Source organism: Sorex araneus, chromosome 2 (genome assembly GCF_027595985.1).
Source record: "Sorex araneus isolate mSorAra2 chromosome 2, mSorAra2.pri, whole genome shotgun sequence".
Classification (NCBI taxonomy): domain Eukaryota; kingdom Metazoa; phylum Chordata; class Mammalia; order Eulipotyphla; family Soricidae; genus Sorex; species Sorex araneus.
The window spans coordinates 50,243,259-50,270,003 of record NC_073303.1 but is presented as its reverse complement, the minus strand read 5'-3'; the positions used below and the strand labels follow the sequence as shown (position 1 = coordinate 50,270,003).

Sequence of the window (26,745 nt, the reverse complement as noted above, 5' to 3'; positions counted from 1 at the left end):
TATCTTCAGAGGCAAGCTTGTGTTGTTGCTGCTGGTAATTTTTCCTTTCGTTTCTTCCCTCATTAAATGAAGTTGCTTCTCTGTAGGTAAAACACAGTTTGATAGAAGATCACCTGGAAGAGCTGAAGAGAACTAAGGAGAAGCATCAGGCCCTCAAGCATGAACTTCAGGAAAAGGAAGCAGAGTGGACAGTGATGAGTGAGGACCAGAAGAGAAAAGCTGAAGAGAAACTGACGCTCCTCCTCCTGGAGCTGAGGGAACGGGCGGAATCTGAGAAACAGTCCATTATTGACAAGTTTGAGCTTCGAGAAGCAGAAATGCGGCAGCTTCAGGAGCAGCAGGCCACCCAGATCCTGGAGCTGGAGGCGTCGCTGGTGGAACAGCAAGGCCGCCTGCGGCAGCTGGAGCTTGGGCTTGTTGGGGACGAGGCCACGCGGTGCAGTCAGTGTGGCCGGGAGCCAGGTGCTGCTGGGCCATCGGCTGTGGATGGGGGCTGGGAGCTGGCCATGCTGCGCCTGAAGGAGGACTATGCACTCCAGCTGAGGCAGGCCCAGAATCGGTGGGTTTCCTCCCCTGGGGAGGACATGGGTGTGCGTCTGAGAAGGTGGGGAGATGTGGTGGGACACAGTGCAGATGGGGGCCAGCCAAGTCTGGGCATTGCTGGGTACTTATCTGGAACCTCAGCACCCACACACACACTTACACCCTTTTGCACCTACACCTGCACCCGCTCTTACACCTGAACCTGCCCACACTCACACCTGTGCCTGCACCTGCACCCACCTGTACCCGCCTATACCTGCACCCACACCCATACCTGCCCCCGCCCATACATACACCTGCACCCTCCCATACCCGCATGTGCAACTGCCCGTACCTACACCCATGTCTGCACCCACTCCCATGCCTACCTGTACCTGCACCCCCACGCACACTTACACCCACCCATACCTGCACCCATCCACACCAGCACCCCTACCCTTCCACACCCGCACTTACACCTGCACCAGCACCCACACCTGCTGGCCTTGTCCCCACTGTTTTTTTTTTGAGTGCAGGTGTGTCCCATGTCATGTTGGTTTCTCATTCTAGTCCTTGAACTTAAGGGTTGAGTTTAAGGTGAGGGGTAGGGTTAGGTTTGGGTTAAGTATAGGGCTAGGTTAGCATTAGTGCTGAGTTCAGGGTGGGGGCTGGGCTCAGGCTGTAGGGGCTCAGGTTACAGCCAGATTTAGGCTGTGTGTGTGGCAGAGGGAGGAGCAGGACAGCAGACCTGGGGTGTGAGGATTGCACTTGGGAGCAGTGGTTCCTGAGCAACTGCTGTTTCAGTCAGGCCTCTCTGGAGGCTTTGCACTTGGCTGTGTGTGTTTACTTTGTGTTTATCTCAGGTTTTTAGAGGAGCGTAAGGAGATCACAGAGAAGTTCTCCATAGAACAGGATGCCTCGCTGCGCGCAGCCCAGGAGCAGCATGCTGGAGAGCTGCAGCTCCTGCAGCAGAGGCACCAGCAGCAGGTTCTGACCCTGACTGCGGAGCTCGAGGCAAAGCATCAGGCCCAGCTGGCGGAGCTGAAGACCTCGTTGGAGAGTGAGCACCAGGCCCTATTCGATGCCCGCGTGGCCGAGCTGCAGACCAAGCATGCTGCCCAGGTCAGTGCTTTGGAGGCCAAACATTCATCCAACCTGGATGCTCTGGAGGCCTGCTGCCTATCTGAGATTCAGGGCATTCGGGATGAGCACCGGCATACCCTGGAGCTGCTGCGTGCCGACTTTGAGGACCAGATGCGGAAAAAGGACTCTTCTTACCAAGCGAGCTTGGTGCAGGAGCTGGAGAAACTGCAGCAGAAACACGACGAGGAGAGGCGTTTGGCCCAGGATGGCCCGGGAGTGGAGACACAGAGCTCCAGCCCTGGAGGGGGTCTCACCTCCCCAGCCTCCGAGCTCCAACCCGCACGGCAGGTGAGGTGTTGGAGGCCTGTCCTGTTGCCCGTGTGCGTGCACTCGCGTGCTTGCAAGCTGGTGTGTCTGAGTAGTGATGTGGCTTCTTACTGTGGGAGCACCATGTGTGCACAGCCTCCTCAGTGAGTCCTGAGAGTGCTCAGCTAATCCCGAGCAGGGTGAAGCACCCAGGCCCTCGCAGCGCCCACACCCCCAGGGATGCTTGGGAGTGTGGCACCTTTGTAGGACAGTCCTAGGTTTGCTTGTAGGAGTTGAGCATCCAGGAGTGTGATGGTGACACTTTATCTGGGGCATAGAGGGCTGTGTGCCTAGGGATGAGGAGGGAGGTGGTAACTGAAGAGGTGATGGAAAGTGCATGAAAATGTAGGGCAGTCTCTGGTGTGGATCTGTGGTCACACGCTGCATTTCCCACTGCTTGTTTCTCCAGCGAATGCCCACACCCTGTGCTAGAGCACACAGCAGCATGGTGTGGTAGGACCAGGTCTTACAAAGGAGTCTGAGGGAACTTGGCTGTGTAGAGGAGTTGAGGACCTGGCTGGGACCTGTCTCTCCACTGCCTCCATGTCTTTGCAGAATGGCCCAGCCTCAGTGTGCTTCCTGTGTTGGGCACCCTGCCTGCCCCACGCTTACACAGCATCCTTGTCCAGCCGGTTAGATGCAATCACTCTTATCTGTGCATACACGCGGGGCCTAACCAGCCCCTCTGTTCGGTTGGAAACTGTTCTCCTTGGAAAGTCTTCGCCTCAGCATGCCGCAGGGCCCCTTGGGTCATAGCTTTCTTGTGGTGCAGGTTTGGCTGCTGTTGGGGAGTGTGTTCGATGTTCCTGAGAGACTTTGTTTTCTGTCTAGTTCAGAGCTAGTTCTGCCTAGTCCCAGGTTTGCTTGCAGGAGCTGAGCAGCCAGGAGTGTGACGGTGACACTTTATCAGGGGCATGAAGGGGCTGTGTGCCTAGGGATGAGGAGGGAGGTGGTCACTGCAGAGGTGATCGAAAGTGCATGAAAGTGTAGGGCTGTTGGGGCTACTGGGGCATGGGCTGTTCTGCTTCTGCCCCTATTTTAGTTTGTTATCTAGGGTGCCATCACTCTTGTGTCACTCCAGCCTGGCAGTAGTAGCCTCCTGGTTTCATTCTGGACCCTGGAGGTGTGGTGCTTGAGGGTTTGAGCTGAGCTGGGCCTCAGACTTGGGGCTTCCACATCAGGCAAACACTCGGGCATGAGCCGTCTCCCCTAGAATACTGTCTCTTCTGCTAGCTATATTGTAGAGAACATTCCAGCACATTCAGGGACTGAATAACTCAGCAGCAACCTGTCCTTGTACCCGAGCGTTGGTGTGACCCTCTCACACTGAGCAGAGTCCAGACCCCAGAGCTCTGTGTCAGCACTGCAGTACCTGTCATCCCAGGCCAGCCTCGCTGTTGGACCAGAGTCACTGCTCCAGGCACTGGCCAATCCTGCATGAGGTCTTTTCTGTGCTGTGTGAAGGTGCTCGAGGCCCATCCCATGGGCCCCTGCTGAGAGTGCTTGGAGAGTACCTGCTCGCTTACCTTCAGACTCTGCTGACCGAGTCCTTACTGGAGGCTTTCTGGCTGCTGGGCTCCTTGTTCCCAGGAACAGCTGTGTGCTACTCTTCCCGTCATCCACTCTGTGAGGCCACCGACATCCTGTCACCATCTGAGAGACTTGGCCACTGTGCTTGAAGGCTGGGAGCTTTGGCAGGCTCGCTGTCCATCTGTATCTCTCAGGGCCTTGAAGCAGGACAACTGCAGGGCAATGGCGTTGCCTCCTGGTTGCAGACCTCAGATGTGAGAGAGCTTTGAAGGGGGCTTGGTGGTCTCAGGTGCAGTTTGAAAAGTGTGTGTTCGATTCACTGTCAGTGGGCATCGTTTCTAGGTCTACATTGGTGCTAGTTCTAATTTTTATGTATGACTTTCCTTCTTTAGATGCCTAGTTACTTGTTTTCTTTTTCTTTCTTTTTTTTATTGAATCACCTTGAGACGTTACAAAGCTTTCCAGTCTAAATCTCAGTCATACAATGATCAAACACCTATCCCCTCATCAGTGCACACCCGCTCTCTCTAGTTTTGGGCAGGGCCAGATGCTAGATCATTTATTTTCCATTGCTCACTTTGTATATCAGGAAAGGTCGAGTGGCCGCTTTTGCGACCACGTGCTTTGGAGGAATAATCCTGTAGCCACATAGTGGAGCCATACTTGTAGAAGCTCATGGTTGCCGGGATTCCATATGGAGAAGGCGGGGAGACTGCACCTGCTCCATCTGGGGGTCCTGGAGATACCAGCTTGGTATGGAGCCTGGAGAATTCTCCTGTGTTGTGGTGCCTGCCGGATTTCTTCATTGCTGAGTTACTTGTTTTCTTAATGGTTGCAAGTTGATAATATTTCCCTTAAAATTCTCTGTACTTAAGTAGAATAACTTTTTGTTTTGTTTTGGTTTTGACCCCACCTTTTTTGGTTTTGACTTGGTTATGTGCAGGGCTTACTCCCTACAGGGGTCAGTCCTAGTGGGTTCAGGAGACCATATGAGGTGCCAGGATTGAACCCGGACCAGTTGCCTCAAATGCCAACATCCTACCCACTGTGCAATTGCTCTGACCCTTGGAATAACTTTGAAGAAGCATCTTTATTGGGATTGGCAAAGGTTGGGCCATACCCAACCTCAGGGACCTTTCCTGGCTGTGTACTCAGGAGTGACCCTGGAGGTGCCCCAGGGACCCTGTGTGGAGCTGGGATTTAATTGGGCCAGCAGGATTCAAGGCAAGTGCCTTAACCCTGCACTATCTCTCTGTCCCTAGAAATATCTTTCTAAAAATTATTCATCCCATTTTTTTTTTCTTTTTGGGTCACGTGTGGCGATGCACAGGGGTTACTCCTGGCTTTGCACTCAGGAATTACCCCTGGCGGTGCTAGGGGACCATATGGGATGCTGGGATTCGAACCCGGGTCGGCCGCGTGCAAGGCAAATGCCCTACCCGCTGTGCTATTGCCCCAGCCCCTGTTCATCCCATTTTGGTCCAGAGCGTTAGTCTAGGAGGTAGGGCATTTGTCTTGCACCAGCTGACCTGGCTTAGATCCCCAGCATCCCATATGGTTTCCCAAGCACTGCCAGGAGTAATTCCTGAGTGAAGAGCCAGTGGTAACCCCTGAGCATCTCCAGGTATGACCCTAAAAAGAAAAAACTTCATGCCAGTTAGAGCTGGACAAATTGAACAGTGTTTTGCTTAAAGCTAGAAATGTGAGGAACTTTATGGAGTCTGGCACCTGGGTAACCCTGAAGCCTATCTAGTCAGTCGGGTTGTCAGGGGTATGCACTTGGTGATATGGCAGCTACCATCCTTCTGTGTGGGTACGAGTGTGCCCTTGGCAGTGCCTCCCTGCTGTGCCCATTTGGAAGTGAGAGTACATTGTGCTGGCTGGGCTCCTTGAGGGGAGCCTGGGCACCATGTCCTTCAAGTCTCTGAGCTCTCTTGAAACTCAGCACAGGTGAGACAGTGCCAGGTCCCCGAGGGTGTGCACTGGACATGTTGCGGGGCAGACTGGGGGCAGAGGCAGGCAGGAGGGCTGGGAGTGGGGCAGGGGGACCCCGGGGACAGGCCAATGGCAGCGGGTTAGGCTGCAGTGCTTCAGTTCTTCCCTCCTGGCAGTGGGCCTTGAAGCTGAGAGGGCTGCCGGGCCATGTCCCTGATGGTGCCTGCTGCCAGCCCAGGCTTCGTGTGGCGTCTGCTTCTGCCTGTGTGCAGTGAGTGACCCTGATACAGTATCAGGGCCTGAGCCCCTTGTCAGTGCCTGTTTGTGGAGTGGCTGGGCATCTGGTTCCTACCCTGCTCTGACAGAAATCAGGTCTGGCCATGCTCTTGTGTCGGGCTTTGGGGGAAGGGTCTTGGCGGTGCAGCCCACACACCCCCAGGCAATGGCCATGTCACTTGAGCTTTGGCACAGGCTGTGAATAACTGGGCATTAGGCTAGTCTAGGCGTCAAGTCCTTCACAGAGGGTGGCAGTTTTCTGGGGTGTATGTGGACAAGCTGGATCCTCCCCTGCTGCTCCTTGGAGCTCCCCTCAGGACTGTTGTTCACGGGTCATTGTTTGTGCCCGCCAGGCTGGTTGGGGCAACCCTGGGACCACTGGAGACTTTGTAAGCCGGGCTTGTGACTCAGATACCCCCTTGGACCCTTCCTTTCAGCAGCGTGAGGCTCCATCTGTCAGGAGGGGGTCTGTGAATTCCCCCTGGTGCATCAGAGGTTCTCCCAAAAGTGAAGGGGACCTTTCTTCTTTTTGGGGGGCAGGAGGCCTACCCAACCAGGTGGAGGGTCAGTTCCAGGCTCTGGGGACACAATGCTGCTCAGGTTCATGCAGTGCCAGCACTGGAACCAGAATTGGCTGCTTGTGAGGCGAGTGCTTGGCCTTGTCTTGTCCCCAGCCGGGAGCGAGGCCTCACAGGTCTGGTCCCTCACCCTGAAGCCTCTGCAGGTCCTTGTCTTGGTTCTAGGCACCAGGGCTTTGACCTGCTGTGTTTGGGGCCACAGGGTACAGGGTGTCAGCATCACACACAAGCAGGTGCTCTGTCATCCAAGCCTCAGCCCTGGCTCTCTAAACTACTGTTTGGAGGCCCACCTGATGGTGCTCAGGAACCATGGGGCTGAGCCTCAGTCGAGTGAAGGCGTCTTCTCCCTGAACTTACTAACATGGTCTCATTCCTTAGGTGAACTTGATGAAGCCTTTCTGTGACCTAAGAGGTAGCAGGATTTTCCTCTTAAAACCCAAGAGACTCAGGAGCCTGAGCAGATAGGGCATTTGCCTTGCATGTGGCCGAACCAGGCTTGATCCTTGGCACTGCGTATGGTCTTCTGAGCCCCGTCAGAAGTGATTCCTGAGTGCAGAGTCAGGAGTAAGCCCTGAGCATCACTGGGTGTGGCCCCAAAATCAGAACACACAAAAAACAACGAGGGACTGGAAGGATAGTGCACAGGGAGGGCTTTTTTTTTTTTTTTAAATTTATTTTATTGAATCACCGTGTGGAAAGTTACAAAGTTCTCATGCTTATGTCTCAGTTATACAATGCTTAAATACCCATCCTTTCACCAGTGCCCATATTCCACCACCAAAAAAACCCAGTATGCCCCCCAGCCCCCAGCCCCTCCACCCTCACCTGCATAACTGATAAATTTCACTTCATTTTCTCTTTACCTTGATTACATTCCATATTTCAACACAAAGCTCACTATTGTTGTTGGAGTCTCAACAGAACTCACTATTCTTGTTGGAATTTATTCCCAAAAAATACGGCCCTACTGACAAGGAAACATTTTTTTTTTTTTTTTTTTTTGCTTTTCAGGTCACACCCAGCGATGCACAGGGGTTACTCTTGGCTCTACACTCCTGAATTACTCCTGGCGGTGCTGGGGGACCATATGGGATGCTGGGAATCGAACCCGGGTCTGCCGCGTGCAAGGCAAACGCCCTACCTGCTGTGCTATCACTCCAGCCCCTGACAAGGAAACATTTGATAATTAGTTTTCCACTGATGAGAATGAAGAGATATAAAGTCGCAAGGCCGCGGTAGCAGCCGCCCAGTTTAGGATTTCTGTATTTTAGTAATTAAGTCCAGGGAGATTAAGTTGGAAATTGCATCATTTCCCTTCCTGGGGCAGCATGGAGCAAAAGCTTAGTTCACAGTCTGGAGACATGGCTGCAAGCACTTGCTGGGACCAGAAGTAATGTAGCTGGCTCTGGATCTTGCTCATTCAGCAGCAAAGCGGCCGTGCAAAAGCATGGCCACCCGCGTCGAATCTCGGCGGAGCGCGAGAGGGAGGGCTTTCGCCTTGCAGTGCTGACCCGGGTTTGATCCCCTCCATCCCTTATGGTCCCCCAAGCACCACCAGGAGTAATTCCTGAGTGCAGAGTCAGGCGTAACCCCTGATCTTTGATGGGTGTGGCCCCCCAGAAGTCCCCCACCAATGCTCCTCAAAAACCCAAGACTCAGGTTCTACTGTCCAGACAGCCCATGTCTTAGGGCTTTGAGGAAGTGCTTCCTGAAGGGGCTGCTGTCGGGGAGGCCAAGGCTCCTGGCATGGCCTAGGACTCCTAGATCTTTGCTCGCTCTGTGTGTGCAAACCATGAGAGGCTTGATGGCATTGTGTTGTTGTTGATGTGCTTTGGTGCAGATTGAATGTGACTCTTACAGGAGGAAGAGCTTCAGCAACTTAATGGTGAACAGACACGGTCTCTGTCGCAAAGCAGAGAGATGCATTCCTCACTGCAGCCTGAGGAGGATCCCCAGATTCAGCAGGTTAGTGGAACACCCCTTTTCTTTTCACTGCTCTTGTGCCTATGGCAAACCTGACACAGAAGTGAGCCTCTGGCCATCTTGGAGCGAACATTTCTGACTCACCGCTTTCACACCTTTGTTGCAGTGATCTCTACTATCCATCCAGAGCTTGCCTTCACCCCAGGCAGAAACTGCCCTGTTGCTCCCAGGCCCATCCTTGGCCCCATTTCCCATCGCCCCTTACCTGCTTCAAATTAGATAACCCAGGGGGCCTCAAAGTGGAGCGTGCAGCGTCTCCCCAAGTGCCCACTTGCATATCTCCCAGGTCTTCACATGTCCAGGCGTGTGGATTGTAATGACTGTGAACTGTTCCACATTCCCTTGACCTATCCATCTATCTGTAACCCTGAACATGCGGTTCCAGGTCTGCTAAGGCCATCAAGTGAGAGATATGATGACAATCATAAAAGAGCTTGTCTTTGAGATTCTAGCAGGGGACTAGAACAGTGTCTACCTGTGGACATGCGACTGAAGAATGGTCTATCTCTATTTGGGAAAGGCCATCTTTTTTAAAAAAAATTTTTAATAAAAATTTTGATTTTTTTTAATTGAATCATTGTTAGACCATTACAAAGCTGTTCATGTTTGGATTTCAGTTATATGGTGTATAACACCCAATCCTTCTACCAGTGAATATTTTCCACCACCATTGTCCCCAGTGTCCCTCCTCCCAACTTCCCTTCCCTCCTAGCCAGCATTTATGGCAGACACCTCTCTCTCTTGTCCAGCATGGTCATTTCCAAGTATTATTGTCTTACTTACTAGTCCCTTCTCAATCTTTCCTACCCTCTGTTCTCCACACACATGTGATAGATTCCACCATTGACCAGTCCTCCTGGAAGGCTGTCCTCTTTGAGCGTGTAGCGTCAGGAGGGACTCACATGGAGAGGTGATGGGGGAGGGGGGAGATCCCTGCCTTGCCACCCAGATCAGCCAAGTCAACTCTGGCCATCATTGGGTAACAGATGTCATAGCCAGAACGCCTTCACACCTGAAGGAACTTTATTCACAACATGCAGGCAGATTGAAGGATGGCAGACTCCATCTCAAGCTACCTTCGTTTCAGAATTCCTACCTTCCCTGTTCCCCATGCTTCCCCATGCCCCTGGAGTCTGAGGTCCTGCCAAATTTGGCTTCTTTCATTGATTCCCGGTTGCCATGGTAACTGTATGGTATTATGGTACTCATGGGTGTGATTTTATTTTATTTTATTCTTTTTTTTTTTTAACTTTTTATTAAATCACCATGTGGAAAGTTACAAAGTTCTCAGGTTTATGTTTCAGTTATACAATATTCAAACACCCATCCCTTCACCAGTGCCCATATTCCACCACCAAAAACCCCAGTATACCCCCCGCCCCCACCCCCTACCCCCTACTGTATAACTAATGAATTTCACTTCATTTTTTCTTTACCTTGATTACATTCCATAATTCAACACAAAACTCACTATAGTTGTTGGAGTTTCCAATGGGTGTGATTTTAATAGGAGGAGGTCATGAGGATGGTTTATGGAGGTCACCAGGGAGTAGCCCTAGCTGACTCTTCACATGTCTAAGCGCGTGGATTGTAATGACTGTGAACTGTTCCACATTTCCTTGACCTATTCATCTGTCTGTAACCCTGAACATGTGGTTCCAGTGTTCTGAAATGCTGGTTCACTGTTTTCTGCCATCGGTCAGGACCTTACTGCTGGGCATCTGCTAGCCTGGCTCACTCTCTGCACTTGACCATGTATGTCTCAGACATGACAGGGCAGACAGGGCTACTGCAGACCAGCTGGTTTTTGAAGCACACACCCTCTCACCCACAGAGCCAGGGTACACTGAGGCACATTGTTCTTAGCTTGAGACTGTGAGGCAAGGATAGTTGTTGGTCTTTGACCCAGTTTCATGATGACAAAGGTTCTGCATTTGCTGCTGTGCGTGTTGGCCCCTCTGTCCCATTTCTAAGGCTGAGGCAGTACCCTGGGAGATCACAGTGGGTCAGAGCAGAGCTGTGTGTGCTCATGCTGGACTGAAGGACAGTGTCCTGGGACACTCCTGATAGCTCTTGTTTTCTTGGAGGAAGCCGTCAGGAGGCAAGTGGACTTGCTATGTTGGGGTTTTCCTCGATAGTCTCTCCCTGACTCACGTCCTTTGTGGTCCTTTTTGGAGAAAAGTTTGAGTGAGCCCTTGAAGGCATTCTCTTTCAGTACAGCTTCATCTTTTCTCTTCAGTGCCTGCATATGGCTCCTGTGGCATTTGCTCTGCTGCCTTTTCTCTGTGGCCTTAGTGTGCCGGCCCGAGTTTCTGGCCTAAATCAAGTGATGGTAGAGACACTTTGCTTATAGATTTGTGCCTGTGCCATGGAGCATCATAAACTTTTCTAGACCCCCAGTGTTTGGAGTTTGCAGCCTCCCGGGGGCAGAAGGGAGTGTTTTCCTTTTGTGGTAGCGTGTGTCAGTGCTGGGCTATGGTGCCGAGCCAGTGCACAGGCTGGGTTGGCCACCTCATGGCCCTAGGCGTGGCGAGGTTTGTGTACTCTGTTGTGCACTGCCCCAAGAAGGCCCCCCTTGTGAGCTCTCTCCATAGCCGGGCCCCATTACCCATCCTTGCCTTTCACTGTCTTGCACTCATGCACCCATACTGGCTGGCTTTCATGTTTAGAAAGAACCAGTGGGATCCCTCTGTTCCTAGAAGCGGTCACTGTGAATGAGCAGAGGCATGAGTCATTATCTGTGAGAGAGCCCTGGCCTGCTTGTTTTCCCCATTATTCGTTCATCCTGTTTACCTCACCTCCATCTGTGGTGATGGTGCTGACAGGGATGCACTGGAGTTGCACTCTGGCTGTGGAGCTGAAGACTCCTGCAGAACTGGGGATCACACTCGGTGGAGACATGGCATATACTGAGGATAAGCTTGTGGCCTCACACAGGGAAAGTAGGGGGCTCTACCACTAAGCTATATCCCAGGCCCATGAAATCTAGGTGTCAGTGATGGAGGAAAAATCTATCAGTATTCCCCCTGTAATGACCACCTATTTTTAAAAAATTTTTTATTAGTGAATCACAGTGAGGTACAGTTATAGACTTACAAACTTTTGTGCTTGTGTTTCAGTCATACAATGGTCAAGTTCCCAACCCTCCACCAGTGCCCATTTTTCATCACCAATGGTCCCAGCATCCCTTTCATCACCCTCACTCCATCCTCCCCTCACTCTGCCCTGTCTCGGTGGCAGGGCATTCCCTTTTGCTCTCTCTCCTTTTGGGTGTTGTGGTTTGCAGTAGATGTATTAAGTGGCCATCATGTTCAGTCTATAGTCTACTTTCAGCCTGCATCTCCCATCCCGAATGGGCCCTCCTGCACCCTTTACTTGGTGGTCCCTTCTCTATCTGAGCTGCCTTTTCCTCCAGCATGCGAGGCCGGCTTCTAAGCTGTGGAATAATACTCCTGGTACTTACCTCTACTGTTCTTGGGTGTTAGTCTTCCATTCTGTTACTTTATATTCCACAAACGAGTGCAATCTTTCTATGTCTATCCCTCTCTTTCTTACTCATTTCACTTAACATGATACTTTCCATGTTGATCCACCTGTATGCAAATTTCATGACTTCATCTTTCCTAACAGCTGCATAGTATTCCATTGTGTAGATGTACCAAAGTTTCAGATTCTGGCTATTGTAATCAGTGCTGCAATGAACATATAAAGTGCAGATGTCATTTCTACTATACTTTTTTTTTTTTTGCTTTTTGGGTCACACCCAGCAATGCTCAGGGGTTACTCCTGGCTCTGCACTCAGGAATTACTCCTGGCGGTGCTCGGTGGACCATATGGGATGCTGGGAATTGAACCTGGGTCGGCCGCGTGCAAGGCAAACGCCCTACGCGCTGTACTATCACTCCAGCCCCCTCTACTATACTTTTTTGCATCTCTGGGATATGTTCCCTGAAGTTCACCACCCATTCTTTTACTGTTCTGTTCATCTATCTATTTTGTGGTGGTGACGGGGAAGGTCCACATCCAGCAGTGCTCAGGACTTTCTTTTGGCTTTGCACTCAGGAGACCATATGTGGTGCCGGGGAAAGAGCCTGGGTCTCTTGCCCTTTAACAGTATCTTAAATGGGATGATGAATTTTGTGATGAAAGTTTCTTAAATTTAGGCTGAATAATTTGAAATAAAAGTTTCACAATTTTTTCTTAACAGTTGAAAAACCAGATTTTATCCTTAAGTCATGAACTGGAAGTGCGTGATTCAGAGCTGGAGAAACTGCAACAAAGGCGCGAAAGGGAAAACCAGGAAGGCACAAACCTCATCTCCATGCTGAAATCTGATATCGACCAGTCTCATGGGGAAAGGTGTGCATGTGTGCATGCATGAGTGTGTGACAGAAGTGTGTGTCAAGAAAAGGTGTGTGTGTGTATCATGGAAAGGAATGTGTGTATCATAGACGTGTATCACAGAAAGGGGATGTTTGTGTGTATATCACAGAGGCGTGTGTATCACAAAAAGTTGTGTGACTGGAATGTTTGTGTATCACATAAAGGGGTATGTGACTGAAAAGTGTGTGTGTGTGTGTGTGTGTGTCTGCAAATAGCCTTGCTGTGCTGTCAGTTCTGTTCCCTCTGGGCCAACTTGCTTACTGGGTGTCTCCTGGCCCAGTTGCATCTGGCAGGACAGGGCCCTAGAGCACATTATTCTTACTTAGATTTTAGAGGGGCTAGAAAGACAGTGCACGGGTAAGGTGCACTGTCTTGCAGACAGGTAGCTGACCCCAGTTTGATCCCTGTTACCACTTTGGGGCCCCTTGAGCACCACTAGGAGTGATCCCCTGAGCACAGAACCCCTGAGCACTGCTGGGTGCGACCCAGAAACAGACAGGAAAAAGACTTGAGGGGCTGGAGTGATGACATACTGGGGCGAGCAACGCACATTCCATGCTTGTATGTGGGGAGGTCAGCCTGGTACTATCCGTGTTACACATGGTCCCCTGAGCCCTTCTGGGAGTAGCCCCCAAGGACATTGTGGCCCAGACAAAATCAAAGCAAAACCAGAAAGTAAAGCGAATGTTCCCATGTAGATGCCGCATGGACAGACCTTCCCTGGGCATCATTTGGTATTTTGGGGTTCTGCTTTTTGCGTAGGTCTAGTGTGTGTGTAGTTCAATTCTTGTCTCTGCCTCTGGTACAGGGAGCTCTCAGTCAAATCTGGGCAGTTGGGACATTACCCGGTTTGCTAGGCCAGGCCTTTCTCAGGGAGACGCATCCTGGAATCTGGAATAATGATCTCGAGATGCCCCTTGTGTCTCAGGAGGGTGCTGCGCGATACCCTGAAGAGGCTGTTGGGTCTCTTTGGAGAGACACTGAGGGCTGCCACTGCCATGAGGAGCCGCATCAGTGAGCGTGTGGGGCTGTGCCTGGATGACGAGGTCCTGCCCAGTGCGCAGCTTGGGGATGCGGTCCCCCAGGCAGGTGAGCCCAGACCCCCAGAGCCCTGCCCTCCTCCCGGGCATGTATACGTGCATGCATATACACACGTACTCACTTGTCTGCATATACATTTACATGCACATATGTATACATCCACACATACACATGTACATGTGTGCATATACATGTACATGCAGTTGCATGCACACAGTATACACACTTGCATGCATACATGTATACACATTCACTCATGCATGTGTATACATTCACACATGCATCCGCACACCCCTACATACACAGGCACACGTTCATACTCACATGCCCTCTCTTCCCAAGAACTTGTGGTTCTTGGTCGCTGGGCACAAGCTCCCTGTGTGCTCACTTTGCAGTGCCGGATCTTGACAACACCTGGTTGGGCTCTGAGCTGGCTGTGCTGGATCTGGACACAACAGTGCCCGGAAGCATGGAGGTGTCCTCGCTGGCTGAACTCAGTAGTCATGTCTGTGAGAGCTTCTTCCTGAGTCCTGACCGCACCCTGGACTGGGACCAGCCTGTGAAGAAGGTGTTCCAGAGCCTGGGCCTGGCAGTGGACGGCCTGTTGGGGATGGCCCTGGACTCCAGCAAGCAGGTAAGCCCACACCCGGGCAGAAACTGTGCCTTGATGCCTCTGGTCCTTGGGAGGCGGGCTTGACAGCGATGCACTGGTGTTCCCTTGTCCTGGGTCTGCTGGGACGCAGACCACTCCCTCCAGGCGTGAGTGCTGCCCCTGATCAGAGGCAACTACACACCTCCATTCAGAGGCTTTCTGAGCCCTGTTCTGGGAAGTGGGCTTACAGCAGCAAGCGCTGCCTCAGCTTCTCCTGCGGCCTCTCCCTTTGCGTCCCCTTCTCTCCACCCACAGACAGGCCTTGGCAGGACAGATAGCTGAGTGTGGTCACTGAGGACACAGAAGTGGCCCTGATTTGTGTTCTGCCCCAGCGGGGTTGCTGTGGGTTCTTGGAGCAGCTGCCACAGGCCGGATGGAAGCACGGTTGGGACAACCAGCAGGCAGCTTTGGGGGCTTTGTGCCCCATGGGAAACCTGCTGGCTTGCATGCTGGAGAGGATGAGAGTCCCTTGTGAGAGGCCAGGGTGGGGCCTCAGCCCTCGGTTGTAGCCAGGGTGGCAACTGGGCACATGGGAGACTGCCTTGTATTGTATCTGCTCTGCTGGGGCTTAGCAGTCGAAGGGATTCTGGTGGGTAATGGATAGCAGGGGCAGGGGCCCAGTTAGGGGGGCAGAAGAGCGTGTGTACAGGCCACACCTGGTTAGGACCCTGCCCAGGTGAGCCTGACTTCTGGGCTCCCCACCCCTACTTTCCGGCTGCAGCCTTCTGTGCCCATCAGCATTCAGGGTGCCCAGCTTCCTGCCCTGATCTCCTGTTTGAGAGCAGCTTGTGGCCTGTGGCACAGTGCCAGTCTCTGTAGTATTTTATGCATCAGCTGAGTTCTGGCTGTCAGAACTCTGTCGAGGAAACCGATTAGATTGTCAGGGAGAAGTGTCTTGCTCAGCACAGACTGTAGGTCTTACGGCTGTGAGCTGTTTCTTGAATGTGTTCCACAGCTGGAAGAAGCACGACAGCTTCATTCTCGCTTTGAGAAGGAATTTAGCTGCAAGAATGAGGAGACGGCCCAGGTGGTCCGGAAGCACCAGGAGCTGCTGCAGCGTCTGGACGAGGAAAGCGCCACGAAGGCACGGCTACTGCTGGAGCTGCACAAGGCAGAGGGTGAGGCTGGCAAGGTGGCAGACGGGTGTCCTCCACTGACAGTCCTGGGCCACATGCAGATAATGAGGCAGCGTCTGACGCTCTAGGGGCTGGTACCTCAAGCCTGATTCAGGTGATCTGACACCTCTGTCCCTCACAGGGAGGGGACAGTGCTAGAGCAGGTGTCTGACACTCACTGGTCCCTCTTGCAGGGCACTTGGGGGACTGAGGGCATCTGCTAGGCTTGCTGTCCCTCTGACCACATACTCTGGCTGGGTTCCTCTTGCTCTCCTGTGGTCTTGGCAGCCTGACTTGTTCCCCACAGGCCTCATCGCGGGCTTCAGGGAGGAGCAGGCCAGCCTGCAGGAGGCCCTGGGTCGCAGGGACACAACGGAACAGGCCCTTGTGGAGGAGCTGGAGAGCCTTCGGGAGCGGCTGCAGCAGGCAGCTCGGCAGGTGTCGTTGCTACAGGATGAGAACTCGGCACTACGGAGACAGAAGGAGGCGGTGGCGGCAGAGGCGCAGGACAGGGAAGCCGGTGAGGCGTGCTCGGGTGTGGACGCAAGCCCAGGCAGGACTTGAATGTGACTTTGGTGGGGGCACACATGGTGTGAGGTGGGAATGGAGAGCCGGGAGGAGCCTGTCTGGAGATGCATGCTAGGGCGACTGCTCTGCCCTGTGGGGATGACCTGTGATGGGGCTTGTGCTCAGAACCCCCAGTGTGCAGTCACCTTCAGGGGAGTTTCCACAGAAGCGTGTGTCAGTTTCAGAGCCTGGACCGCTCACTCCCTGGCACTGCTTGGGCCCTGGGGCATCAGTTCAGGGCTGGAGAGAGAGCATGGGGTAGGCACTTGCCTTGCACTTGGACGACATGGGTTTGGTTCCCAGCACCCTTAAGATCCCTGACCCCCGCAGGGTGTGACTCTAACTGTCCTCCCCACTCAGAAACTTTAGGTAATGGACTCAAATGCAGCAGCAGAGCACACAGAGCTGAGTGTGGTTTCATGGGAGCTGACTGGGCATGCCCAGAGGTGTCTCTGCTTTCCTGTCCCTGCTCTGCCCCGCGCTGGCCGAGCAGCCTGCTGAGCACCTTCTGATCCGAGATGGCCCATGCTGTACCTCACCTCGGGATTTGGGGCTTCCTCTGATTTGCTGCTGTCTGTTCTGGCCTTGGTCTCCCTGCCCTGCCAGCATCAGCTGTGGGGATACTTGATGCTCAGGGTAGCCTCATTCCTCTCTGGGTCCTGTTGATGCTGACTGCTGTGTTGTAGGATGGTCTGGACCCGTGGATGGTCATGGCCTCAGTGACTTCTGCCAGAGTGTGTGCTGGCTGCACTTAGGTGTGCCAGGCTGCTCTGTTCTCACACTTTGCATGCTTATCGCACAAGGTGAGAGTGACATCAGACCTTGACTGCTGCCCAGGGGAGAGCTTGTAGGGTGGAGCACTCACTGCACCTTGAATGCTGCTGTGCCCTTCTTCCTGCCTCCTCCACACTGTGGTTGGCTGGACATCAGCAGTGATGCCGGGGGACAGAGACTGTAGGCATTTCCTGCTGTGGTGCTTTCACCAAGCATCCTCCTCTCATTTCTCGCTCTTGTCCTATGCCCCTGTTCTGTTTCTATCTGCCAATTCTCTGCCTTTTTGTTTCTAGGCCTTCCTGTTACTGTAGCACACAAGGATTCAGGTTTGTAAGAGCAGATGTGATTGATGTGTGCTGTGCCATGTGCAAATTTGCACCGCGACAGGGAGCTGTCTCAGTGCTTTGGTAGCAGATGTTCAATCCAGGGTGATTGGACCCTTGGCCTTCAGGCAGGAAACACTTTTTCTGGGCTGTGTCTGCAGGGTGTTGCTTGCAGTGGGTTTATCTGTCCTTAGGGAGCCTGAGGGTGGAGCCTTGCAGTGGGTCTCTACAGCCCAGACACCACCCAGACACGGCACCTGCAGCAGTGACTTTACTGCTTGGCTTTATGGTTTGAACACTTGTTGCAAAATTCTATTGGGTAGAAGATTGCAGGTTATAGAAACGATGAAGTTTCCAGAGCTGGACACATATAAGTGAACTCTGAGTTCTACGTGGGTTTTGGGATTGTTTACGTTATTTGGGATTCAGCAGAAGCTAAGCCTTCCGTTCCTTGGACATGTACTGGTTCATAGTTTTCTCTGGGCTGTGGCCTCTTACCAGTCCATTCTAGATGTGTCGGCAGTTGGCACCTTCCTCCCTCAACACAGCCATGACCTCCACCCACCTGCCACAAGCAGACACTTGGGTCCCTTGATCCCCAGAGGGGTTAAGTGACTTTGTACCTTCTCATGCAAGACAGAGAGTACCATGAGCTCAGGGGTGAGGTTAGGGGTGAGATCAGAGGCTACCTGACTGCACAGGGTGAGTCCACACAGCCTGCAGTCAGCTTCCATACCAGACATGAAAACTTGTGTCTACATGGGTCTGTTCCAGGGGCGCAGGGTGTGGCGCAGGTGGGAGGCCTGGGCTCAGCCAACAGCACCATGTAGTCCTGGTATATTGCCAGCTATGGCCCCTGTTAAAGCAGAACAGGAAGGAGATTGCTCACATGGCAGAGCCCTGGTCTTACAGGTGTCTCACATGTATCCCCTGGACTTGAATCTTGGCACCACTGGAGTACCCTGGTGGTTTTGTTACACATGGTCCACCTGGCCTGGCATTACATCAGCAGGCGATTGTGGCCAGGCCAGGCATGGCTGGGTCAAGTGTGGCTGGACAGAGCATGGCCAGGCCAAGCATGGCTGGGTTGAACGTGGCTGGGCAGAGCATGGCTGGGTCGCGTGGCTGGACCGAGCATGGTTGGGCTAAATGTGGCTGGACAATGTGGCAGAGAGTGGCCCCAGTTTCCTTGCCCTGCAATGTTGCTGGGTATGACCCTCCATAGAAAACAAAATGATAGGTCTGGGGTGATGCTCCGAAGGCTGCAGCATGGACTCTATGCCAGAGCCCTGAGTTCCCTCACCAGCACCCCCACCCTCATCATTGCAGGGAGTGGCCCAAAAACTGTTCACAGGTTACTAGAATATGAAGATAGGATTCCTAAAATATTATCTGGTGTCACCGAGCAATTCTAAGCTGTATTATTAGCAGGTCTTTTACAATTTTTAGCCAGCCTTTCTATGATACATTTTTCCCTTAAATGTAAGTTCCAGATTTGCAGTGAGTGTCTATGGCCATGTCAAGCTGTGGGCTTGTGTGGGGCAGGATACAGGCCCCTGCTGGTTTGTGGGGGCTCCTTCCCGGTGCATTGGCCTTGGCTGGCCAATACCCCTCCTGGAGGGGAGGCTATAGGCAGGGCCCAGTGCCCCTTTGCAGATGGATGGACTGGGCCAGGGAATCTCTGGGATAGGTTGATTGCTTCTGTGGCACCAGGCAGCACCTGAGCTTTGGAGTCCTCCCCGTCTTCTCTCCTTGCTAGCCCTGCGCACGGAAGTGGCATCTCTTGCCCAGGAGCATCTGGAGACAAGGAAGCAGTGTGAGAAGGACCGTTCGGCCCTGCTGTCACAGATGAGGGTTCTGGAATCGGAGCTAGAGGAGCAGCTGTCACGGCAGCAGGCCTGTGCCCAGCAGGCTGAGGAGCTCACGGCTCTGCGGCAGCAGATGGAGTCTCTGGACAAGCACCTGCGCAGCCAGCGGCAGTTCATGGATGTAAGTGTGTGGGCGTTAGTTGCATCTGCAGTGGCCACCACCACCAGCTTTCCGACTCCTTCATGAGTTGACCTTGGGCTGGTTAAAGTGTAGAGCGAGCTCCCTGCCTCTCCTGCCATGCAGGGCTGGACCATGTCATGCTGTGCTGTGCAGTCCAGGCCAGGCAGGCTGGGCTAAGCTTGGGCTGCATTCTGTCATGCTGACCCTGAGCCTTGTGTGCATATGCTTTGTGCCACCAATTGTCTGCTGGTTTCAACTCCTCACGCCTGTCTCTCCTCTCCCCCTAACCTGTGAGGATGCTGCGGATAGGAGCTGCAGTGAACCTTACTGGAGGCCCCGGTTCTCCCCACAGGAGCAGGCTGTGGAGCGGGAGCATGAGCGCGAGGACTTCCAGCAGGAGATCCGGCGGCTTGAGGAGCAGCTCCGTCAGGCAGCCAGACTGCAGCCCCAAGGACCCCGAGATAGCGACGTGAGTCAGCGGCTGTATGCCTGGCTGGAACCTGGGGGTGTCCGAACTGTTTCTCAAGCCCTCACCACTCTGTTCTTTCCCTTCCATGTATGTGGGAACCACAGCAGGCACAGCTGGGCCAGGAGGTAGGCTGCATGCTGCCTTCTGTGAGGCTGGGGCCACCTGCTCTTGGGGTGTGTGTGTGTGTGTGTGTGTGTGTGTGTGTGTGTGTGTGTGTGTGTGTGCGCGCGCGCGCGCGCGCACAAGTGATGTGTGTGCATATTATGTATAGCTTTGAAAATGCATGTATTATGTGGATCGTATAATGTGTTTGATGCGTGTGACTTGTGTGCACATTATGTGTATGATGTGTGGCATATATATTCATGTGATGTGTGTGATATGCATGCGATATTTGAGCCCATGGATTTTGTGATATGAATGTAATGTGCATGTGATATGTGTGACCATGTGATGTGTGTCATTTTTGCATGTATATGATGTGTGATGTATGTTTGATGTGTAATATGTTTTTGTGTATGTGAGGTGTGTGATGTGCCTGTGTGGAATCATGTGTTGTGTGTGATGTGTGCCTCCTGCGTGCAGGTGGTGCAGGTGTACGGGGTGTATGTATGTGTGCATGCGCACGCACAGCACAGTGCTGGGGGCCTATACATGTTTTGCTTTCTGCTTCTGCTCAGCTGCGGCTGTGAGGTAGTAGTTGAAGCTCATCTGTTTTTTTGTTTTGGGGCTACACTTGTGGTGCTCAGAGCTTACTCTTTGCTCTGTGCTCAGGGATCACTCCTGGTGGACCCTAGGTGGTGCTGGGGATCGAACCAGGGGTGAGCACTTGACCTGCTGCACTCTCTGGTCTGTTACTTTCATGTCACTCCCACTCTGGTGGCACCACAGACCCCGTGTCCTACGAATTCTCCTTGATTCTCTACTTTCAGTAACCTTGTCTTGTCTCACCCAGCTGGACTCTTGACCCTTTCTGTGGTTCTCCCTGATGACTGCTTAGCAACCCACTTGTTACTGTCAGAACTCCTGGTATTTCACTAAATTTTCCTCTGTTCTGCTCTGCTCCAGACAGCTGTCACTCCCTCAGATCCAGCTGCCCTGTGAGACTGAGGGCAGAAGTCCCCGCCTAGAATCAGCTCTCTCAGGCGTGCTATCAGCCTTTTCATTTGGAAGTTAAATTTTCTCTTAACTACTTCATTGCTTAAGCATTTTTTGTTGTAGGTTGAATTGTTACAAGAAAAGTTGAAAGAACAGTCTTATGGGTTGAATGAACTGGCCATGAAGAAGGACTTGGTGGATAAGCGAGTGGCAACTCAGGAGCAGGAGATCCAGCGGCTAGAGGAGGCCAATGCCCACAGCAGCAAGCTGGTGGCACAGCTGCAGGGGGAGCTGGAGCAGCAGAGAAGAATTGTGCAGGGCCTGCAGCAGGTCAGCGCGCCTGGGCTGCCTGCCCTCGGCAGTGGCTCCCTGGGGAAAGCCTTACTGCAGACTAGGTGTGGCAGGCCTCCAAGGCAAGGCCATGTCACCTCTGTCCCTTCTGTGCCCATGCACTGGCACACATGTATGTTTAGGGGAGGCAGTTCTCTCAGGCCTTGCTGGGGGACCCACAGTTTAACTCACTTCGACAACCTCAGTTTCCATAGGTATGGACCAGAGGTTCCCTGACCCTCCTCGCTTTCACTAGTTGACTAGAACAACTCCCAAAGTTCAGCCCGCCCCCGACCCAGAGACTGCCAAGGACACCTCAGGACCTCAGCTCTGATGAGGCTGGAGGGGCTGCTCCCTCTCAGCACCAAGCACATGCCATGGCCTTCAGAGCTTGTGCCAGAAGGGGTCCGAGAAGTAATGACACTATTCTAGATCATGATGTTACGTTTACTGTGGCAGCATTTTATGTTGTCTTAAGCATGTGCATTCCATTATTTCTCAGTCTCAGAATTTGTCCATACTAATTTTATAAAGCACCAATGCCTGTTCATTTAGTGGTTGAGTTTAGGAATTTGTCAGTGGCTGTGGGGATGAGCGTGGGCAGGGCCTGTTTGTATTCTGCATCTCTAGGCCCAGGGCTGCACAGGCCTCCTGAGCATCGAGTCCAGGGAGTCAGACCTCTGACATGTGATTTCATTCCTTTCTTCCTCCTTCCTCCTCCTTCCTCTCCATCTCTCCTTCCTTTTGACTTTTTTATTCCTCCCCTTCTCTCCTTCCTACCTTCCTACTTTTCTTCTCTTTCCTTCCTCCTTCCTTCCTTCGGTAAATGCTCAGAGGTTAAGTGCCAGGAATATTGATAACATTTTTTTTTTTAAATTTATTTATTTTTAATTAGAGAATCACCGTGAGGGTACAGTTACAGATTTATACACTTTTGTGCTTATACTTCCCTCATACAAAGTTTGGAACCCATCCCTTCACCAGTGCCCATTCTCCACCACCCGTAAACCCAGTGTCCCTGTCACCCTCCCCAATCCCATCTCCCCCCCCACCCCACCCTGCCACTGTGGCAAGGCATTCCCTTCTGTTTTCTCTCTCTAATTAGCTGTTGTGGTTTGCAATAAAGGTGTTGAGTGGCCGCTGTGCTCAGTCTCTAGCCCTCATTCAGCCCGCAACTCCCTTCCCCCACATGGCCTTCGACTACAATGTAGTTGGTGATCGCTTCTCTGAGTTGCCCTTTCCCCGGAACGTGAGGCCAGCCTCGAAGCCATGGAGTCAACCTATTGATAACATTTTTATTACCTCCAGAGAATTGGTCCATATACAGATTTCTGTCTGCCTCTGCCCTTTGAGTTTGTCTACACTGAATGTAATTTGTAAACTTTGTAATGGGGTGTTATTGTTCCATGAATGTATGTTTTGTCAGCTGTTGCCTGCTTTTTGGGCAAGTTTTTTCCAAGTTTTTAAAATCTTGAACAGACCAAAGATTATTTTTATACCCGTTGAGCAATTTCTGCAAATAAGCCTCCCACTTGTGGCAGTGCCGGGCCCCTTCCCAGGTAGTTAGATCCTGTGAGCGTCTGGGTCTGTAGCGTGTCTGGTGTGAGCACGATGGGCACTTGAGCCCGCTGAGCTCCTGGAGTCTTGATAGATGCATCTCCTCCCATCTGGACAGGACCGAGAGGCGCTGCAGGAGCAACAGATGAGCCACTTGCTTCTGGTGTCCTCTTTGCAGTCCAGGCTAGATGAGGCCAAGTGCCCCATGCCTGCACCAGGGGGCCATCTTGAGGACCCGCAAGGCCAGCTTGAGGCAGCGCAGGAGGTACTCCAGCAGCGGGAGAACGAGGTGGGTGTGGGATTGTGCACCCTTGAGTGCACTGAGGTGGCTGTGGGGGTGTGTCTCTGAGACAGGTGGGTATGGGGTATTTGCCCAAGGTGAGGTGATTAGTGGGGTGCGTGCCTCCAAGTGAAGGTGTGGGGTGTGTGCCCCCAAGTTAGGTGATGTGACTGTGGGATGTTGGTGTCCCCCTGCCCCCGAGTTGGGGCGGCTGTGGGATGTGCTCCCTGAGGTGGGATGGCTGTGGGATGTGTTTCCCTGAGGTGAGGTGGTGGCTGTAGGGTGTGTGCTCCTAAGGCCCCTCCATGTTGCCACTCCTTGTCCGTACTCTACTTGGGGTCAGAGCAGTGGTAGTGGCTTGTGTGGCACTGTTTTTAGACCCTTATAAAGTTTTGTTATGAAACCAACTAGAATATTTGGTCTAATTATCTTTTTTGTTTTTCTGCAAGGTTTTGGATTTAAAAGATCAACTAGAAAAGATTAAAGCTGATATGGTCAATAAAGACCAAGAGGTGCTGCACCTGAACTTAAAGCAGAGCCACACGGCCACCTGCATCCAGGAGTTGCAGGAGGAGAATGCCCGCTTGATGGTAAACCAACAGGCCCTCTCAGGCCCCAGACCATGTGACAGCCTTTATCACCACCAGCTGGGGGCCTCCTGTAGGGCCTGGTGCCTGCAGGGAGAGTATCCTGGCATGCCCGAGAGTGCAGGGCAGCAGGTAGCTTTCTGGTAAGAGCCAGAGCTCCTGGACGGGGAGCAGCGACCCACTTCCTGCCCCTTGCACTCAGAACAAGTGCCACGCTGCTCAGGTGCTTATCAGGTGTGACCGCCACAGTGGTGCTGTGCTTATGGACATCAGCAAGTATTCATGCAAACCCATCACTGCTTTGGGTTGTTCAATTTGGGGAAGAGGTGGCTCTTACTAAGTGGGGTTTATGTCGTGAGCACTTTCCTTGTTGACCTCCCACTCCTGGGTCTTTTTTCGGTGCTCTTGGAGCAAAACACAAAGCTCTCTTTAGTGGAGATAACAAAGAAAACTTACCCTTAAGAGAGTCCTTGTGGGGCAGGAGTGATAGCACAGCGGGTAGGGTGTTTGCCAGTTACATCCCCGGCATCCCAGCACTGCCAGGAGTAATTCCTGAGTGCAGTGCCAGGAATAACCCGAGCATCGCTGGGTGTGACCAAAAAGCCAAAAAAAAAAAAAAAAAGAGTCCTTATAGCCTGCTGAGTGTGTGGAAGTGTATGTATGAGAGTGAGAGTGAGTGTGTGAGCTTGTCTCAGTGGAGTGAGTGTTTGAGTGTGGAGTGTGTGAATGTTGACTAAGTATTTAAGAGTGGAGTGAATGAGGGGCTGGAGCAATAGCACAGCGGTTAGGGTGTTTGCCTTGCCTGCAGCCGACCCAGGTTTGATTCCCAGCATCCCATATGGTCCCCTGAGCACTGCCAGGAGTGATTCCTGAGTGCAGAGCCAGGAGTAACCCCTGTGCATCACCAGGTGTGACCCAAAAAGCTAAAAAAAAAAAAAAGAGTGGAGTGAATGTGTTTGGGTGTTAGACTCTGAGAATGTGGAATGTGTTTAAGAGAGAGAGAGTCATAGAGATGTCATCGATTCATGCCCCTCTTGCCCTGTTCATCAGCATTGTTCAGTGCCTCCCATCCTCTTTATATTTCCTTTTTTATGTTTGTCACAAGCTGGGTTTCTCTTGTTCTCTCCTCCCTCTCTTCCTTTTTTTCCTTCATCCTTTCCTCTATCTCTCTATCTCCCTTTTCTCCTTCCCTTTCTTTCTACCTTCCTCCCTCTCCCTTCTTGGTGGTGCTCCTGGCTTATTCTTGTCTCTGAGCTCAGGGATCACTTCTGGTGGGGCTTAAGGACCACTTGGGGTGTCAGGGGATTGAACCCGGTTGGTCACGTCTACTATCTTACCGTGCTGTCCCTCTGCCCACAAGGCATGTACCAGCTCCTCAGTGTTTGACCCATGTAACTGTGAAGAGCCGCACTCGGTTATTCCTCACAGGACAGTCATGCAGGAGCGCACCCCACCTGTAGCTGTACAAGGCTGTGGCTACCTAAGCCAGCACATGCATGCTCAGTGCTGCCCTGTGAGCCCTAGGCATGCTTTTTACTTCTGGTGCTAACACACTGCATCATGGAAGCTGCTGGGGCTGAGGAGGTGCAGGTCTGAGCACTTTTTTTTTCAGGGGATGGGTGGGTAGAGAGGGGGCACATTTGGGCTACACCTGGTCATGCTCAGGACATACTCCTGAGGGTCACTTCTGATAGGATCTTTGGGGGTCTTGTGTGGTGCCGGGGATCAAACTGGGGCTGGCCGAGTGCAAGGCAAGTGCCTTCTCCCTGTACTGTCTCTTCAGCTTCAGCCATTGTGCTTTTAAGCTTCAAAGTCTTTTCGGTTTTTTCAGAATGAATTCCAGGTGAGTTGTCTGTGAAGGAGGGAAATTCTGATGGTCATTTCTCTGAAATGTGCCTTTTTTCCTCAGGCCGCATATGACAGAAGTTCTGAAATCGAGGAACTGAAGTCCATAATTGAGAATCTTCATGAGAACCAGGAGAGATTGCAGAAGGATAAAGTGGAAGAGATCGAACAACTCCATGAGGTCATCGAGAAGCTTCAGAGAGAGCTGTCCCTGGTGGGCCCTACAGGACACGAGGTCAGCAAAGGCCAGGCTGGGAGCCTGCAGAGCGAGCTAGACGGGGCTGTGGCACATGGAGCACTGGCCAGTGAGCTCCAGGCTGCTCTGGCAGCCAAAGAGGCCTTGAGCCAGCTGCTGGCTGAGCAGGAGCATGGGCACAGCCAGGCCCTGGAAACCCTGCGCCAGCGCCTGCATGATGCTGAAGCAGCAGCTGCCACAAGGCTGGCTGAGCTGGAGCGCAGCACGGCCCTCAGGGAGACTGAGGCCCAGGGCCTGGCCTCCCGGATCCGAGAGTGTGAAGCCAGAATCGCAGACAGAGAGCTGGAAATCGCCTGCCTGAGCAGACGCAGGTGGGCACACTCCACCCAGCTGGAGGCCATCCTGGCGGCCTTTGCTCGCTTCCGAGGGGCACTGGAGAGACAGTTGCTGTCAACCACCGATGAGACACCAGAGCTGCAGAGACTCCGAACACAGTGCGTCCGTCTCAGCCGTCAGCTACAGCTGCTGAACCAGCGCTTCCTGCGGTGTCAGAAGGACCTGGGTCGGCAGCAACAGCCTCGGGGACCCTGCCACCTCCGTGGGGAGGGCTGCGCCCTGGCACAGAGTTCCTGGTCCGAGGAGCCCTCAGGGGACCAAGACTTAGAGCAGGACATGGGCAGCAAGGTGCAGAGCTTGGCGTCCCTTGGCCGTGGCTGTGATCCACAGGTAATGTGCACAGCTCTGAAATTGTCCCTGTTCAGCACTCAGACATTTTTTTCTTTTTTGGGTCACACCTGGCGATGCGCAGGGGTTACTCTTGGCTCATGCACTCAGGAATTTCTCCTGCAGTGCTTGGGGGACCATATGGGATGCTGGGAATTGAACCCATGTCGGCCGCATGCAAGGCAAAAGCCTTACCCGCTGTGCTGTCGGTCCAGCCCCTCAGACTTTTTTTCTGGAGGCATTGAGGACACCTGGTGGTACCCAAGGGTGGCTTGTTTTTGACTCTGCTCAGGAGTGACCCCTGGCAATGCTTGGTGGACCTTCCGTGGTGTCGGGGATTCAAACTGGGGTTGGTGGGGTCCAAGACGAGGATATTAATCCTTGTACTGTTCTCCAGCCTGAGACTTTCTAGAACAGTTCCTGTTAAATATTGTGGAGAATAGCCAGCACTACTGACATTGCTTTGGTTTGTTTGTCTTCATTCCCCTCTCTGGTCTCTTTCCAGTATAACTAACCTCATTCATCATGATATTATAGGGCTGT

The 26,745-nt window shown here is 52.6% G+C and overlaps 1 protein-coding gene across 11 annotated transcripts in view; it reads left to right on the top strand.

Moving 5' to 3' along the window:
- The window catches only part of LOC101555443 (pericentrin), a 68,026-nt gene that overhangs the window by 19,541 nt on the left and 21,740 nt on the right, over positions 1-26,745 (top strand). For 6 of the 11 annotated variants that reach the window (XR_008628499.1, XM_055126137.1, XM_055126141.1 and 3 more), the window contains exons 13-28: positions 87-559; positions 1,386-1,953; positions 8,151-8,255; positions 12,481-12,632; positions 13,585-13,745; positions 14,093-14,331; positions 15,305-15,467; positions 15,772-15,984; positions 17,099-17,131; positions 18,888-19,117; positions 19,470-19,586; positions 19,691-19,711; positions 20,808-21,014; positions 22,690-22,860; positions 23,301-23,441; positions 25,348-26,205. Coding sequence is in view for 10 of the 11 variants with exons in the window: in XM_055126137.1 (XP_054982112.1) it covers positions 87-559; positions 1,386-1,953; positions 8,151-8,255; positions 12,481-12,632; positions 13,585-13,745; positions 14,093-14,331; positions 15,305-15,467; positions 15,772-15,984; positions 17,099-17,131; positions 18,888-19,117; positions 19,470-19,586; positions 19,691-19,711; positions 20,808-21,014; positions 22,690-22,860; positions 23,301-23,441; positions 25,348-26,205 (3,852 nt within the window). In the remaining variant the exon portion in view is untranslated. Of the gene's footprint in view, positions 1-86; positions 560-1,385; positions 1,954-8,130; positions 8,256-12,480; positions 12,633-13,584; positions 13,746-14,092; positions 14,332-15,304; positions 15,468-15,771; positions 15,985-17,098; positions 17,132-18,887; positions 19,118-19,469; positions 19,587-19,690; positions 19,712-20,807; positions 21,015-22,689; positions 22,861-23,300; positions 23,442-25,347; positions 26,206-26,745 lie in introns of those variants that run through there. The other 5 variants (XM_055126135.1, XM_055126136.1, XM_055126142.1 and 2 more) reach the window with 5 other exon arrangements.